Genomic DNA, 15946 nt, shown 5'->3' with positions numbered 1-15946 from the left:
TAAACTGAGGACACTCCTTCTATGGACTTCAACAAGCTTTGGATCAGATGAATCCTGCACAGTATCAACGCCTCAGATCCCAGGTAGGAACAAGTTCCGAAATATTTAGCAAGAACTTTTTACTTACTTAGTATTTGAAACTTTTAAATCAAGGGCTGGAAAAGGAAAGGTGCCAAGAACAACCCTTATCTGACATTACCCGCTTTTCCTCAACATTGCATATTTTAATAGTAAGTAGAACAGATGTTGACATATAATCTCTCTTCTGAGAACTAAATGACAGTCCCTAGCTGTTGAGGACACTAAAGTAGTAAAGAGGAGAAAATGTGCAAATAATGAAGGTACATTTTGTCCAGTTTAGTTGTGACGATGCATAAAATAATATGTAAATAATTTCTATTTGCAGGAGATTGACATAACGCATTGGTATTTGCAATCAGAATGAGCATGTATTGTCTAACCTGGGTTTGCACCTGAGGTAGAGTGGTACCATTTACCTGAATTTGAACATAAAAATGATATCAAATCCACCTTCAACATCATTAACACAGCACAAAACCAATACTGTTAACACAAATGATAACAAGGAGATGTGATTAGTTCAACTTGGACAGGCAATTAAAATTAAAAAAAAAAAAAAGGAAAGGAAATATTGTTTAGCTGTATATGAACAAGGAGGTTCTATTAATCTGGCTTTGCAGTGAAGAACATTGTCAATATTGCTGCTGCAGGTTTGCAAGTAAGTTGGTGTCAATGTCACTGAGAAAAGGATTCATAATTAGGACAACACAGTTAGTATTGACCTGATTTTTCAATAAAAATCATGTCTGCATTTTAATTTGGAACTGTAAAATTCATCCTTGCGCTCTACAAATGACCATATAATTAACTTGCAGTTAATTTAAAATTAAAGAATTATTTACATAATACATTATTTTTTATATAACCATGTGCCTTTACAAATGGTGAGATGATTGCAGGGTTCTCAGAAGCATCCAACACTTAAACTTCTACATTTCCTTACAAAAGCATTCCCAAGGTTTTAAATACTTTAAACACTTTACTCCAATTAAAAAATTACTGCTTCAGAAGACTCTGCATTCTCATTCCAAATATTGGTTTCTTCATTACAATTACTAGTTTTAGTTACTCTTTAGTTAAATCTCTATTAATGACCTCCCTATTTATTTTAAGTACTCTGAATGCTTCTAGCAAATGTGATCAAAAGGATATTTACATGGACATAAATTAGTTCTTTAATCAGCCTTATGAGCTTAAATGCAAAAAACCAAAATCGAGAAGAGTATTTAAATGTCACTTTTGAATCTGAGTGTGCACTTTTTTGCTCTTACCTTCCTATGTAAATCCAAGTCCACTATATCAAAAGTACACTCAAAGATAAGACAAAAAAAGGTTTTTTCTTAGGGGAGAAAAAATCATTTTTATGTGCTCTTTCTATATTTTCTCACAATAGAAAAGGATAACGTGAGCCCTGCATCATTCTCTGTCTCCATCTGTTTTATAACAGGCTCACCTCCTTCTTCTTTTCCTTCTTCCTTTTCCTCTGCACCATGAATCAAAGGTGTCTCAGCTTCTGTTGTGTCTTCTTGGTTCAACAGTGGATCTGAATAAATTTGATAGAAAGATAACGAGTAAGGCTTTTCAGAATGGACATAAAAGGATTAACACCCACTAGAAACCTTGCCATTAAAAACACTGGCAGAGAAAAAGGATCTTTTCCTCCATGAGTACAAATAAAGAAGCAGCCCAAGGAAATCCAAGGGGCTCTAGTTCAGAGCAAAGCTTTGAAGCTACTGAACTTTCTGGGATTTAGCACAAAATCCCATGTGTGTACTCCAAGCTCTACTTGTGGCTCTTCACCAGAACTCACTGCAATCCCAGAGACATGCACAGTCCAGGCCCCATCCCCTGAGGTGTCCAAGGCCAGGTTGGCTGTGGCTTGGAGCAGCCTGGCCTAGGAGAAGGTGTCCCTGCCCATGGCAGGGAGCTTGGAACTAGATGATTTTTAAGGTCCCTTCAATCCCAGACATTCCATGATTCTATGTTAGTGTTTTTGCTTGTTAATCTTGCTTTTTTGGTTTCAAGACACAAGGAGTACCTTCTATTTCCATGCAGGAGCCTTGGGAATCTGACCCAGCTTTAATCTCCTCATTTGCAGAAACATCCTGTTGTCCTGTTAATACAGCAAACAGAAAATGGTATCAGGATGATGCTGCGTGCAGGCAACACTAAACTCATTAAAACAGAACATCAACCTCACACACAGCATGGTACTTCTAAGCCAAGCACTGCTTTTTTTTTCTGTTAAGTGAACAATGTAAGACACATTTTATACATGAAGATATCACTTAACAATACTAAGCATTGTTAGTTAAATAGCTGGCCAAAGCTGACCCTGCAGCACTTACAGCTTTTCCTCTTTGGCAGCTCTGCCTTGACAGTTTCTCATAGGAGCTGTTGTAAAGTGCTGGCACTTGACAGTCAGCAGAAGGAACAGAAACACCCCACAGGCTTTCAGAACCACAGCAACAACACAGGAGGACATGACAACAATGCCATGCACACAGGATCAGTGTGGCTAAACCTATTTAGAGATGTGTCTTTCCCAGTAGCACCAGGGATTACTGCCCCACAACTGGCTGACACAACCTCTACTAGCCAAGAGCATTTCCTTAAGGTAGCAGAAGTCAGGCTGAAACCCACTGGATGCTGACACTGGAAGAACTGAAGTTTCACACTGGTTCATTATCACTGTCTTAAAAAACTTTGATACAAAACTTTACCTTTGGCTTGATCTTGTTCACACACTGCAGGATGCACTGAATCACCCTTCTGCATGCCTTTGCAATCTTTCAGGGAATCTGAGCAAAAAAGCAAACAAACAAATCCTGAAGCAGTTTTCATGCTGGAAAAGTAGTGGCTTGAGTTAGAGGAGGTCTTCCGTGCCAGCTTCATATTTGGCATTTTGATACACTGACCGATTTTCTATCTGTTTAACTACAGCCTTATGAACTACAGAAGTATATTTGTGGGTTTCAATTATTCAAATTGATTTCAGAATCCCTACCCTTACTGAGCAGTTTTCTGCTGCTCAGTAAGTACAAACCTTAAACCAGGAGTTGGCAAGGAAGGATGCCTAAGAATAATCAGCAGCACTACCAAGGATTTTATTCCTAATGAGTGGAGCGGCACAAATCTATGAGAAACAGCACAAACCACCCACTTGATACATAAAGTGATTTATTATTTCTTTAGAATAACAGTTTTTCATGGTAGGATTTCCACAAACTTCAAATCTTTCCAGAAACATTAAATCCCATAAATCCCTTTGCAAATCCTAGCCTCATGTCACTTGATGACAGAGCTCCCAAGGTCATTATTGTGGCCAAGAGTGCTTTTCTTTTTTGGGGCAGACTATCGAAATGAACTGCCCAAAGCAATACTTGGAACCAGTGGCAGAGTGAGATTTAAATTACATTTTGGCAGAAAGTCCAATTGCTGTGCTATCTGAGGTCTTCATAAACACGGGGCATTATTCTGTTGTGTCAAACAGCATTTTCTGACAACAGTCAGTTTTTGCGTGGGGATGGAGAAGTACATAACGCATAATTGCACTGCATTCAGGTAATACAGCAACACTGACACTCCATTTAGTTCTGCTCATCCTCATCACACACAGATTTCCCTGGATAATGAGCTCTCTTTGAGCCTCGTTAAAAAGCAGTGCTGATTTAACTGGACATGGTACAAACCACAGGGCTAAAGTCCACTCCAGATCATAACAGCAGCAAAGGATAATCAGAGTTTGGGTTCCCATGTGAGATGCTTTCTAAAATCCTGCTCAATGGTAAAAGTGACAGAGCCAAAAGATCTACAGCATGTGATAATAAATTACATTATGACAGTGTTTTTATAGCTTAAATTCTGGAAGGTCCCTCTCTATAATACAGCTGAGCAAATCTTACAATATACCCAAGCATCTCCCTGTAAAACTCTGTTCCTCAAAGTTTCCAAAAATAATCTCTGATGGATAAGTAGAAAGCTGGGTTGTTAATATCTGATCCAAATTTAATAATCTGTAGGAAAAGTATGTGCTGAAACTGTGTGGCTTTAATTAACTGCAAATAATCCCCCATGGCAAATATTTAATTACCTGCACAGTTTCTTACATCTTTCATGGCATGACAATAAGTTTAAAAAACCCAAGTTTGAAAGTAGAATAACTCACTGGTGTACAATTTGCTAAACTTCATACTTGCTCCTCTTTTTTTTGCCCTACCATTATTTTCAATTTCTACTCACTCTTCTCAGGTGGACTACTGCACTAGTCTTTCATACCATATTGTACAATGAGGTTCAAAGGATTACCCTTATCAGCCCGAATTGGAGCAAAACTAAATTAGAATTTTATCAAATTCCAAGTTTAATCAAAAATGCAGTTGGAGGATCTCTTGGTATAAATGGGAATAGCAAAAAATTCTATACGGAATTTTTCAAGCAAACTTACAACACATTGAGGGAAATTCTAGCTTTGCTGAAGTTTTTGACAAAGCTCTCAGGATTTCAGACAAGCCAAGATCTGTACTACCTGTAACTCCATACCTTAAATTAAAACATTTTTCTGTATGATAGAGCTGTATGCTTGTAAAAGCTGGAATCAGAAGTCCTCTGCCTTGAGTACCATGGTGCCAGGACCCAAACACAGCCCTTCGAGCAGTCAAAAGTGATGGTAAGTGCAGTATGACCTGCGCTGGGAGGGGGAGATGCAAGCAGCTCTGCCCCATCATTCCCTTAGAACTCTCTTAGCCCACAGTACTTCATACTCCCAGACTGGTGCCCTCAATCCCGGTTCACCGGTGCCACCTTTTCTCCCAGAATGAGCAATGACTCCAATTTAATGCAAAAACCAATCTGCAGCATCACTGGCCCAGTTACGTGCAGTGGTCCATGACAGCCGATGGATTTTAAGCAGCCTAGTGCTTGGCTGACAGATTTGCCCTACCGTGCTGCTGTCTGGTGTGCACCCCACAGAGGGAGGGATGTTGTCACTTGTTGGAACCCAGGGGGCTGAGAGTTTCAGGATTTCTGTGCTAAAAGACATTGACCCCCAAGCAAGCACTGCATTTGATCTGAGGCCATGGAACAGGCTTCCAAAATTGAGTGACAGCACTGGGATTATGGGTGTGCAGTTTGAATAGAATTGTGTGATATCACAGGGTGGAAAACTTGGAGTTTAAGATTTCAGTATACAGTAATACATATGAAGCAATATGGAAGATTTAGGGCGCTGGCTAAGTTCTTCTTTCACCTTCTTCTTCATGGTTTCGGGTGTTTTTTTCTAATAGGGTGAAAAGGTTCACATTGCAGACCATGGGTAGTCAGTTACTGGGTTAAAATATGGAAAGAGTTAGAGACAGAGCCATTTTCTTCCTTCTTGGCTGGAACTCACAACTTGTGAGATTGTATTTTAGATAAGAATTAATAAACAACTGAGTCCAAACACGAGAAAACTTCATCTCTCGTGATTTAATCTCAGCTCCAACAGAAGAAAAGAAGATAAAAAATCCACAGTTGCTACTCCCACCTACTGGCACAGCTGGCAGTCTGTCCCATGGGCTTTATTCTTAAGGCATTGTAATTTTGTGGTAAGCTTTCATTTTTATAATAAACAGTTGTCCTCTTGCTCCAGTGTTTGAGAAAGCAGTTTAACTGCACTGAATTCCCAATTATTCCAGGCAATGTACAATGATAATTTTTTCACAAGTTGTTTTTTACAAAGCATGTCTCTGAAAATAACAGACAATGGACAGAAGTTACTGCCTAGCTGTAAGAGTCTCCTAGTTTTATTTCAGCAGCGGGAACCTGTCTTGATTGGTTTTACCATGCAGATTCTGAGTTCCAAAATCCTTAAGGTCAAGACCATATCAAAGGTTCCTTCTGTTCAAATCCAAATATTGCACTAAATATTCAAGCCAACAGGTCCAAAGGCAGATTTACTTTTAGGATTAACAAGAATAAAATAAAGCAAAGGAATAAACCCAGACTTATGAAGCAAATCTGTGCCAAGCAAAAGTGAAAGTGTAAAAGCAAAGACTGATGATAACTATTTTCTGTGTTCATGTTTTCAGTAGGGCAGTTGTATTCCTCAGTCTCAGCTGATCCTCTGTGCTCACTTAGCCCTTTGGAGCCTTGGGCAACTGTGCTTAAGCCCAGTATTGTATTCCCATATGATTCCAGGGTCTACGAGAGCTCTGGCTGTCCCTAAGGCCTTTGCTCACCCCTTATTCACCTGATTTTTCAACATGGCATAAAGCAGTGTTACTCCTCTCCTAACACAGTTAATTATCTGTTAATTCATACCAGAGAATCCAAGCCAGCATATTCTTTCACAGTGAGCACAGTATTGCTCACCTTTCTGATAACATACACACTGGGCACTATTTACTTTGGGCAAATACAAACTGAGACTGTAAAAGTTATCACTCCTCCAGTCAGGACTCAAAATTTATCTCTGTTTCTGACCCCGCACTGGAGCACAGCTCCTAACACCACACATGAATGAACCAAAGAGGACATTTAATTGCATAAATGGGCCAAAGATAGGCCACATTTATCTACTGCACATCAGGAGCTTGAGTGCTCGTTGAAGTCTGAGCACCCCTTAATTCTCTCAGAACTCCTCCTTGCTGGCAGAAGTGGCAGTGTTCATGTCTCTGCTGCACTCCATTTTATTGAAACAAGTGTCTAGTGGGACTGCATGCTTGAATCCACCCGGAATTAGCCCCAGTCTTTAACAACCTGTTTACAAGATATTTAGGCTTTAAATAAATTGATTAGAATACTCTGCAAGTATATTCACTGCTTCTATCAACTGTTTGTTGAATTCATCTCCAAGGAAGGCATGTAGCTTGCAGCAAACTATCAATCCTATCCTTCCTGCCAATAGTCAGGCACTATTTTGTATAAATCCTCATGCTTTTCCATACCACTCATTTTTTCTTTTGACTGTATAAGGCAATGCTGCTCAAACACAATCCTGCAAAAGCTAGGGAAGAGGGGAGATGGTAAGAACTGAATGTAAAGTGCTTTTAATGGTCATTTAACATTTACTTCCCCAGCTACTCTCTGTACAGCTTATTTACTGAGTACTTCTAATGTGCAAAATACCCAGGTCCTGTACACAGCACAGATAAATTACCGTGTTTTAGGGAGCTGTAAGAAGATCAAAGAGAGAAAATGCTGGTCATTAGGGAAGAAACAGGTTCTGTACATTTTATTTTTTTAAGCATGATACTGTGATAAATGACTGGAATATTTCCAGAGTGAAAGAAATCAGGCAGACATCTAAAATTACAGGTAATGATGTTCATGGAGGCTGCCACACGATTAGGGTATTCTTTTGCCTCATAAACATAGGAAAATATGTTAAAATTAAGTACTGTAAAATGGTGATTTATGAGAAGTTAGGAAGAAATTCTTGAGCTTTGACTTTAAAATGCTGTTTCTATATCCACCAAGATTTCATTTTAATCTATCTTTATAACAGATTAGATTTATTGGACCCAAAGTTTAAAATGCTTGGTAAACCAGACCTTTGTAGGTGCAATAACTTGTAGAGATATTTTATCAAATTTAGAGCAGAAAGTTCATCTCTGCAGGTGGGATCCACTGAATACCTCTCCCACCTGTTTGTGCTTCAAGCTGACAGAAGGGCATCTCACCTTCTGTCCACCTGAAAAATTCCAGGTGCAGCTGGTATAAAAACTGTGGGCATCCTTCTCCTGACATAAGGGGCAGGGCCTGTTGCACAGGGCTCTGGGAAAGGAAAAAAGCTGAGAAAAAACCTGATTGCCTTGGATAGAGCCTCTCCAGGGGAAAGGATTGGCGGGAGGAGATGAAAGAGCAGGATCTCACATTGGACCGATGGGAGCGCAGCTGAATGGCTCCAGGTCAGCTAATATTCAAAAATAAGGAGGATTTCAATAATCCAGCTAAGTGGATTAGTGTTCACTGTTGCAGGGTCGAGCAGAAATACCTCTTGAGCAGTTCAGGGGCTGGACCCCATCTGGGTGCACAGCTCAGGTCAGATTAAATGTGAAGAAGTGAATAACCCACATTACGAACAGCTCGAAGTGAAGCCTGTGGAAGTTGTTAAGAGAGTAAGTGGCTGGTTGGAGAGTGGTGCTGACATCCCTGTTTAAAAACCCCAAACCCCACAAATTAGCTTGTGTTAGGCAGTTTGCTTTCACAGGAATCCCTCTAACCAAGGGACAGAAAAGGGTTATCACTTGAGTAGGCATGCAAAGCCACAGGTATGGCTGAGGGTGTTGAACCTCTTCCATTAAAAAAGGTTCCTTTTCAGCTACCTATAATTGAAATTTTCCAGGCTGAAATTTTAGGTCTAATCATAGCCCAAGGGTGAAGTAAAAACATTTCATTGGTAGCTGCTGAATGCTCAGCACTTCTCAAAATCAGGTCAGTCATTTAGATGTCTTAATATATACCTAAGAGCTGACTTTAAACACCTCTTTCTGAACATATTGGCCTTTCAGCCAATCTTTTTCACACACTTACCAATGACTAATTTATGTCGATTTGCACAGTTCCCCTGCATTTGAAATGCTCTCTCTTTCAGTTTATCCCTTCTCAATCATTTATGTCTTTAGGACATCAAGATTTTTCCATGCTGAGAGCTACAGCTGGTGAAAGAGGAATTTACACCCATTACATTTTACAGGCAGGATACTTACTGACTTCTGGGTTACCCAAAGAGACTTTTTAGGGCTAACCCCTGGCCAAATCATGTACCTAATTCTGAAAACACAAACCCTCCAGCCAACTGAATCTATTTCAGAGAATGCAGAAAAACAGTGACTTGCTTTCAATGGCACTCCCACAGAAGCCCAGGCTTTGGTGAACACCTGGAAATAATTAATCAATCACTACTTTATTTTAAAAATAATTAGTATATGATTTAATTTAGTTGACCTTCAAATGAAAACTCAGTTCTTATTAAGTGCTAATGAATTATAATCAATGTATTGTGCACTGAAGCTTTGCACAGTAGGGAGTTATGCTTCACCTGTACTAAATCCAGTTCCTTTTTACATTTTCCTGCCAGAAACTCTAATCATTAAATTGAGTTAAATAGTAATTGGTAGAAAAGGCAACTGAGATGAAGATGCAGAATACTGTCTGTCACACAAACGTGCATGTACGCATACTCTCGTTAACAAAACATGAACACAGGCTCAATCCAATCTACACATGGTCAACTTAAAATCAGTTTGTGGCCCCAGCACAGTCTTGTGCAGACAGACATAACCAGACTGAGTGCAGCCTGCCTGATATGCCCTTTATCTGCTGCATAAACATTAATTACTTTAATCACTTTGTTCTGCCCTTCCACTTCATAGAAAGAAGCATCTCTCACTTGAAATATGCCGTATATAAAGGAGCTACTTCCATATGCACAGTAATGAAGCACTTGAGAAGGTGCTGCCTGGAGATGTCATCCCTCCCCCAAGAGATCATAGTTAAGCATGTAAGTTTTTAATGGTAAACAGATGAACACTCAAAAAATTCAGTTTCCTCAAGGGCCATGTGCAAACTGGGCTTGTGTGGACTTTTTTTCCTGGACAGTATCTCTCCTATGGTAAAAGAAGACATCTACTTTTAAATTAATATGAGATTTGCAGTCTCACAGGAGGTTTTCATTTTAATAGAAGCCCCTAGAAATGCAACTCCTGTACTGTCCCCCACTCTTATCATGAAAATTCCTTTCATGTTCCCATCCTCCCTCTTTTTCTTTTTAAAAAATGATAAAGAGGACTCACTCACAAGAAAAATACTAAATCTTCATAGTAGCTGAGATAGATGTGCTCTGTTTTGAATATCACCACATTTTAGAGCAATACATAACTGTGTCAATGTGTTTGCTGTATTCTAATCCCAGAAAAATAAGGAGGGGAAAAAAAGCAGAAAAACTGCTGGTCAGCTCTAATTGGACTCAAAATTCTTGTTTTGGTGCACTCACAAGTGAGCTGGAATTTGAAAGACTTAAACTTTCATAGCAGGAAACTTCCCATTCTGAATGATTTAAACTATGCATTTTGGGAATGTGCAGCTGGACTTATTTGCCATAAATATTTTAAAGTAATTAGGTGAAAGGAAAACATAATTTCTCTAAATACTTTATGTTCTGTTCATTTAATTGAAGATAAACTAGACAAATGAGTATGTTCCAGAACCTGGAGGTTTTAGCCATGTTAACTCAGTGGGCAAACAATTTGAAAGCTGGAATTTATTTTGGGAGCATCAGGTGTTTTCAGAAATGCCAGGATTTTGTAGAAGTACCATTTCTAAAAAAAACCCAAAAAAAGCACTTTTTCTATAACAGTAGTATTTATTTAAAAAAAAACCCCAAACCTCAAAATCTGAAATTACAGAAACCTTGAAGAATCACAGAGTGGTTTGGGTTGGAAGGGATCTTGAAGATCATTTCATTGCAACCTCCCAGCAGGGACACCTTCCACACCAGGTTGCTCTGGGCAATCCCTGGCAATGCCTCAGCACCCTCACAGTAAAAATCTGCAAAGCTGAAAGTCTACCAATGGAAAAAAGGATTAAACCCATGGCCTGGTCCATGGTGGCCTTGCTGTTCAAAATTCTTGTTCCCATTAAAAAAACTAGCAGGCAAATATGAAAACACGGTCTTAGCCTTTCTTTCTTTTCTTCAACTTGGACAGTTTTATAAACAAAATCTATGAAGGAGAGTTTGTCTCGCTCCTTTTTCCCCACCAGATGCTTCCCATCTTTCTTAAGAGGGGAGGTAGGACATCAAAGAGATAATGCACTTTGGATCTCTCAGGGCACTATCTCTTCTGTCAGCCTCTAAAAAGAAGAGGGGGAAACACTATATATACCCTTAATACATTATATTAGAAGTGAGACTTATCACACAAAGATGATTTCTTTCCTAAGAAGAGACTTCTTAATGCAACAGTATAAAAACCTGGAGGGCTTACACTGGGAAGACAGTCATCTTCTTAGCCAGGAACAGGCACTCAGAGCAATACCTATTTGTTGGGATTGTCAGCTGACTGCAGACAGAAAAGGAAAATCCAAACCCAAAGCCTCACTGTGACCCTCACATTTTGAAACACACAAAATGGGGAGTTTTTGAGATGCAGAATACATGAACAGGCCAAATGTCAGCAAAACAAGAGAAATTAATGGCAGGCAATCACCACGCTGGGATTGAATCCATCGCTAGTTCTGCCTTCCACTACCCTTGCCACGACTTCAATTTCTGACGTATCAAAAGCAACAGCCAGTGCTCCAGCAAAGATTTGTGGTTCTTTTTTTTCCCTTGCAGGATCAATCAATCTGTTAAAAGAGCACTTAAATCAACCTGCATAAGGCTTTGAACTCATAATCAGGTAAGTATGTGGGCTGTCCCGCATGTGCCTTTGGAACAAAAGGGCAGGATCTCACACCCTGTCACACTTATCTAGAAAAATGACTAGAGAGTCAAGTAGCAATGCTGAATGAAACATTAAATCTTTTAAAATAAATAAGTTAATGGACGTTAATAATTATGTTATCTCAGTAAAATGCATGAAAAATTTCTATTAGTCTTTCTTGAAGGCCATACTGATGGATTGTATTTCTTACAGATAGCATAACTCCTGTTTTGGATTAGCAGTAGCAGACATTTTGTATATCACCTGGGCTTTTTCCTGATGTACCCCCACAAAAATGCTAAAAAACGAAGATGAGCACAAGCAATTAATAGCATGATTATTACAGGAATATCAAAAACAATACAGCTGTGCACTGGTTTCTATCTGTTGGTAAACCAACTCCACAGGAAAAATCTCAGCTTGAAACATTTAAATTAGATAATCCCTCTTGTTTCCTAAACTCCCTGTCATTTGGCCCGGTGACACTTTTAAATATTTATTACACACTAAATGATCTGAGTGCCCAGCACAGTCTGCACAAGATAAACATTACTTTCTGCCTCTCTATTATGACTTCATCTCCTCTTGTCTCCTCCTGATGTGTTTATAGCTATTGCTTTTTTCTTTTCCTGCATCAGGAGAGCACTGAACAGGGAGCTGATATTGCTGAGATAGATGTGCATGCTTAACTACATTACAAAGACTTTTGTAAATGAAAACCCAAGCATTTACCTATTTCTATATTGTTTAACTGTGATTTTTGGCTATTTCCAGACAAAGGAAAAAACAGTTTAATGAAATGTCCTCTTGGGATGGGATATTTCAAAACACAATTTCCAATCTCTACCTTTATTCTCACTCAGCTCAACATCTTCTGATGATAGGCTGGCTACAGGTTTTGTTTCCCCTATAAGAGCAAAGGAAATGAAAGAGAAATTATTCATTAAACATTAACATTGAACAGAAAACTGATGAACCACTTTACTGCAAAAAAAGTGTTACACCTTGTTGAGACAAGATACTGGATCTCAATTTCATTTGCATTTAAACTCATGGCTTCCATCCACTCACTGACTGTTACTGGTCTGATCATCTTCCCTAAGCAAGATGTAAAACAACATTCCAATACAGCCAGATCAAATCTGTATTTTAATTTCTCATAATATAGAGAGAGGAACAGCTATTGGTTTCATGGGGAGGCTGGTGTTCTGTTTGCTCTGAGATTTCTTTTTTTAAATTTAATCCATATATTTTGAGAAAAAACAATTAAGTCATTCTTAACTTGAATCATGTCCATGAATCCCACTGGAATCCAAATGATTAGATGCAAATGCTTTCCTGAAAATAGAAGCTTTCATGAATCAGGCCTGAAATTAGAAAGACCCTAAAAATCTGCAGTATGGAGGTTTTTTTAATAGTAGAGCACACAGGTAAAACTATTGTAGTTTATAGATACAACTGGTACCTGAACTTAATAAAATGTTTTCAATTTCACTGTTGATTTTTCTTGCTAATTTTTATAGTTCTTAAATCTTTATAAGCTTTCCTTTTAATTTCTAGACTTTCATCTCTTTCAAAAGACTTTTCATCAATGGTTCTGACAATTTTTTTCCTTGTATGGCCATCTAGTACTTTTAACTAGGTTGAAACAAGAGCTCAGAACCACCTGCCATGTTGTCTTTCCGTGTGTTAACTGTGGAGCTCATTGATGACAGACTGGAGGCCAGACTTTTAAAAAACCCCACACAGTTGAAAATTTTCACTCTTTTCAGAGTATTACTGTTTTTTCCCCTAGTATACTTTTCTTTAAAATACATTATTTTCTCTATAATATCATGATATTTTTCACTACGAGAATATATAAATCTTTATGTAATGGGCCAAGTAAGACTAGAGCATCCATTTTTTGTCCTACATTTTCTTTCACAGTCTCCAAGTATATGATTTGTCACACTCAGAGGAAGTTTATGCCTTTTGGTTTAGACAATGCAAATAACTTTAACATTTGATGGGATTGCTCCTAACAGTGGTCATTTGTGTTTAGAAATCTTCTAGGCATACAGCTGTGTACCTTGGAAGATCAGGTCAAGAAAGGGTGCAAAAGCAGCAACCTCAAAGTTCCTGGTGATGCTTTGTCTCCGCAATGCACAGAGCAGAAAGCAGCAGAGACTCACTAAGTGGATTTAATTAACTTGAGGTAATTGTGGCCCTCTCTGTTCCTGTCTCTATGTAAACCAGGAGGGAAAATTGCTAAGCCAAATAATTTTTTTCTGCAACACCATCTGCCCATGGCCAAGAGGTGACTATTGGGCTGTGAGTGGGAATGACATTATGTTTAGGCGTGTACCTAAACAGCGTTCCTAAAGTATGACATTTTCTGGATCTGGGACCTCAAATGTCTGGATCTTTTCTTTGACACTCTTCACAAGAATAATGAAACATGAGTACCAATACAAGATAGCAAAAGAATGTGTATCACAGCTCTGATAAACCAGCTCTGACAGCTTATATTGCAACAGGTCATAACAAGGAGTTTTGGGAAAAGCACAGAGCATTTAAAACACCTACAGTAGCAAAGCAGTAGTTTCAAGAGGTAAATATTCCTTAATTCTCTTGGGAAAAAAACAAGAGTATTTTATTCAGTCAAACTGAAATACTCACCCCATTTGAGTGACTGTCACTGACAAGCACAGTGGGCTGCATTGGGCATCTGCAGATGCTATAATCAGGTTTAACAGGAACCTTTGTAACTGGAGGCAGGAGCTCCAAGCAGTATTAGCTCTCAGGTGAGCTAGCAGTCAAGCAATACTTGGTAAAGTTACAAGTTTGGAAAATTGCTTGGAAAAAGATATGCCCCAGTCTAGTCAGAGATTCAAAACAATCTCAATTCACATGGAATCACTCATTTTTCTCCCTGGTCCCCTTGGACTGTTTAAAAGACAACTAGATGGAAGTGAAAAAAACAGGGAAGGATACATGGTTGCTCTCCCACACTTACAAAACACCACCATGCACTTATCTTGGGGCGGATAAAGGGTGCTGAGGTCCATGGGTATCTATTTTATTCATTAATACTGTTTGCTTCTGGCTCCACCTCCCACTGCCTGCCCCGCATTAGGACACGCAGAAGAGGTGACAAAAAGGACATGAAACACAGAAGGACTTCAAGCACGTACAGGCAACATCCGATGTCAACACTCAGCTGTGAACAGTGACCTGTGGGAGGCAGGCAGAAAAGCTGCCCTTCTACCCACACAGTGGCCAATGCACAGGACTAAAAGAGACCCTCATTCAATGGACTTCTCACTACCACAACACAGGAAGCAAATCAGGTGAGTCAGGAATCCAGGGTTCCTAATTTATCTGCTGTGTTTGCTGACTGGCACCTTCAGCTCAAGAAATTCCAAAGAAAACCCTTTTACTCTCTGGTTTAAATATGCCTAGGGAACATTCTGCATTACAAAAAAAACTCCTAACCAAATGAGAAAAGCAGTGTGCTATGTGTAATACTACAGTTAAAGAAATACTTAAGAAATAAGGGAATGGACAGACATTTTGATTGCCACTTCAGGTCTTTTGGCAGCTAATTTATTCTGTCAATTCGTAGCTGTCTCTTGCAAGAGACAGAGTTGTGCAGCATGAAAAGTACAACGATAAACAGAAAAAAAAATCTTTTGTGAGAATGGAGCTACCCTGTATGCCAACATACTGAACTCACAATAATTTATAAGCATGCCATCTGCAAAATCCACCACTTGTGAACTCTGACATTCACTCACAGCATATGCAATATTTTTCTCTATGGATTTAAGTCTTCATAACCACAGTGACTTGTGTAGGCAATTTTTTTAAAATTTGAAAATACCCTTTAAAAATATTCAGGAGTTTTCATCAGAAGGAGCCTGCTGCTTGCTTCTTCCTTCCCCAAATTTCTTTCCCTCATTCCTATTCTATGCAGATGGGAAAAAAAATTATTTTATATATAATTATACTATTCCTTGTGGGAGGATTAGCTAGATTAGGCACCTTAAAGGGAGAACATAGAGCTGGTAAACTGGAGAGGGGTCTGCATTCCTGCACTTTCACACATTCATTAATGAATGAAGATTCAGTCTCTAATGGGAGAAATGCTCAAGACATCTGGTGAAAATGTACAAACATTCCCCTTCAAAAGCACTAAGGTATTGTTCCCCAAAGTGGATAAAACCTGAGAGAGGCCTTTAAGGAGCTGGGCACAAACCTGCTTCTTGGCTCTGGGTCTTACTTTCATCGGTGTTTTGCTTATCCACTGCGCCATCACCACCTATTGAGAAAAACACATAAAAATTATTTATGATACATCTTTTTATTGGTAACTGGAGCGGTGCAATATTAATTGCAACCAATTTAGCACAAACTGCTAATTTACAGCAGACTGCTGTGAGAAAAAAGGAGAGATGTAAAGGTAAGCTGAAAAAACT

General features: G+C 38.9%; 1 protein-coding gene across 1 annotated transcript in view; it reads right to left on the bottom strand.

The window, feature by feature from the left end:
* MACROD2 (mono-ADP ribosylhydrolase 2) overlaps positions 1-15946 on the bottom strand; it is an 837487-nt gene that overhangs the window by 29218 nt on the left and 792323 nt on the right. The window contains exons 12-16 of the mRNA XM_063391546.1: positions 15727-15789; positions 12334-12393; positions 2805-2882; positions 2120-2194; positions 1535-1624 (exon numbers count right to left, since the gene is read on the bottom strand). Of these exons, the coding sequence (XP_063247616.1) occupies positions 1535-1624; positions 2120-2194; positions 2805-2882; positions 12334-12393; positions 15727-15789 (366 nt within the window). The remainder of the gene's footprint in view (positions 1-1534; positions 1625-2119; positions 2195-2804; positions 2883-12333; positions 12394-15726; positions 15790-15946) is intronic.

This window comes from Prinia subflava, chromosome 2 (genome assembly GCF_021018805.1).
Source record: "Prinia subflava isolate CZ2003 ecotype Zambia chromosome 2, Cam_Psub_1.2, whole genome shotgun sequence".
Classification (NCBI taxonomy): domain Eukaryota; kingdom Metazoa; phylum Chordata; class Aves; order Passeriformes; family Cisticolidae; genus Prinia; species Prinia subflava.
Note: the sequence above shows the minus strand (reverse complement) of the source record. Positions and strands in the feature narration are given on the sequence as shown.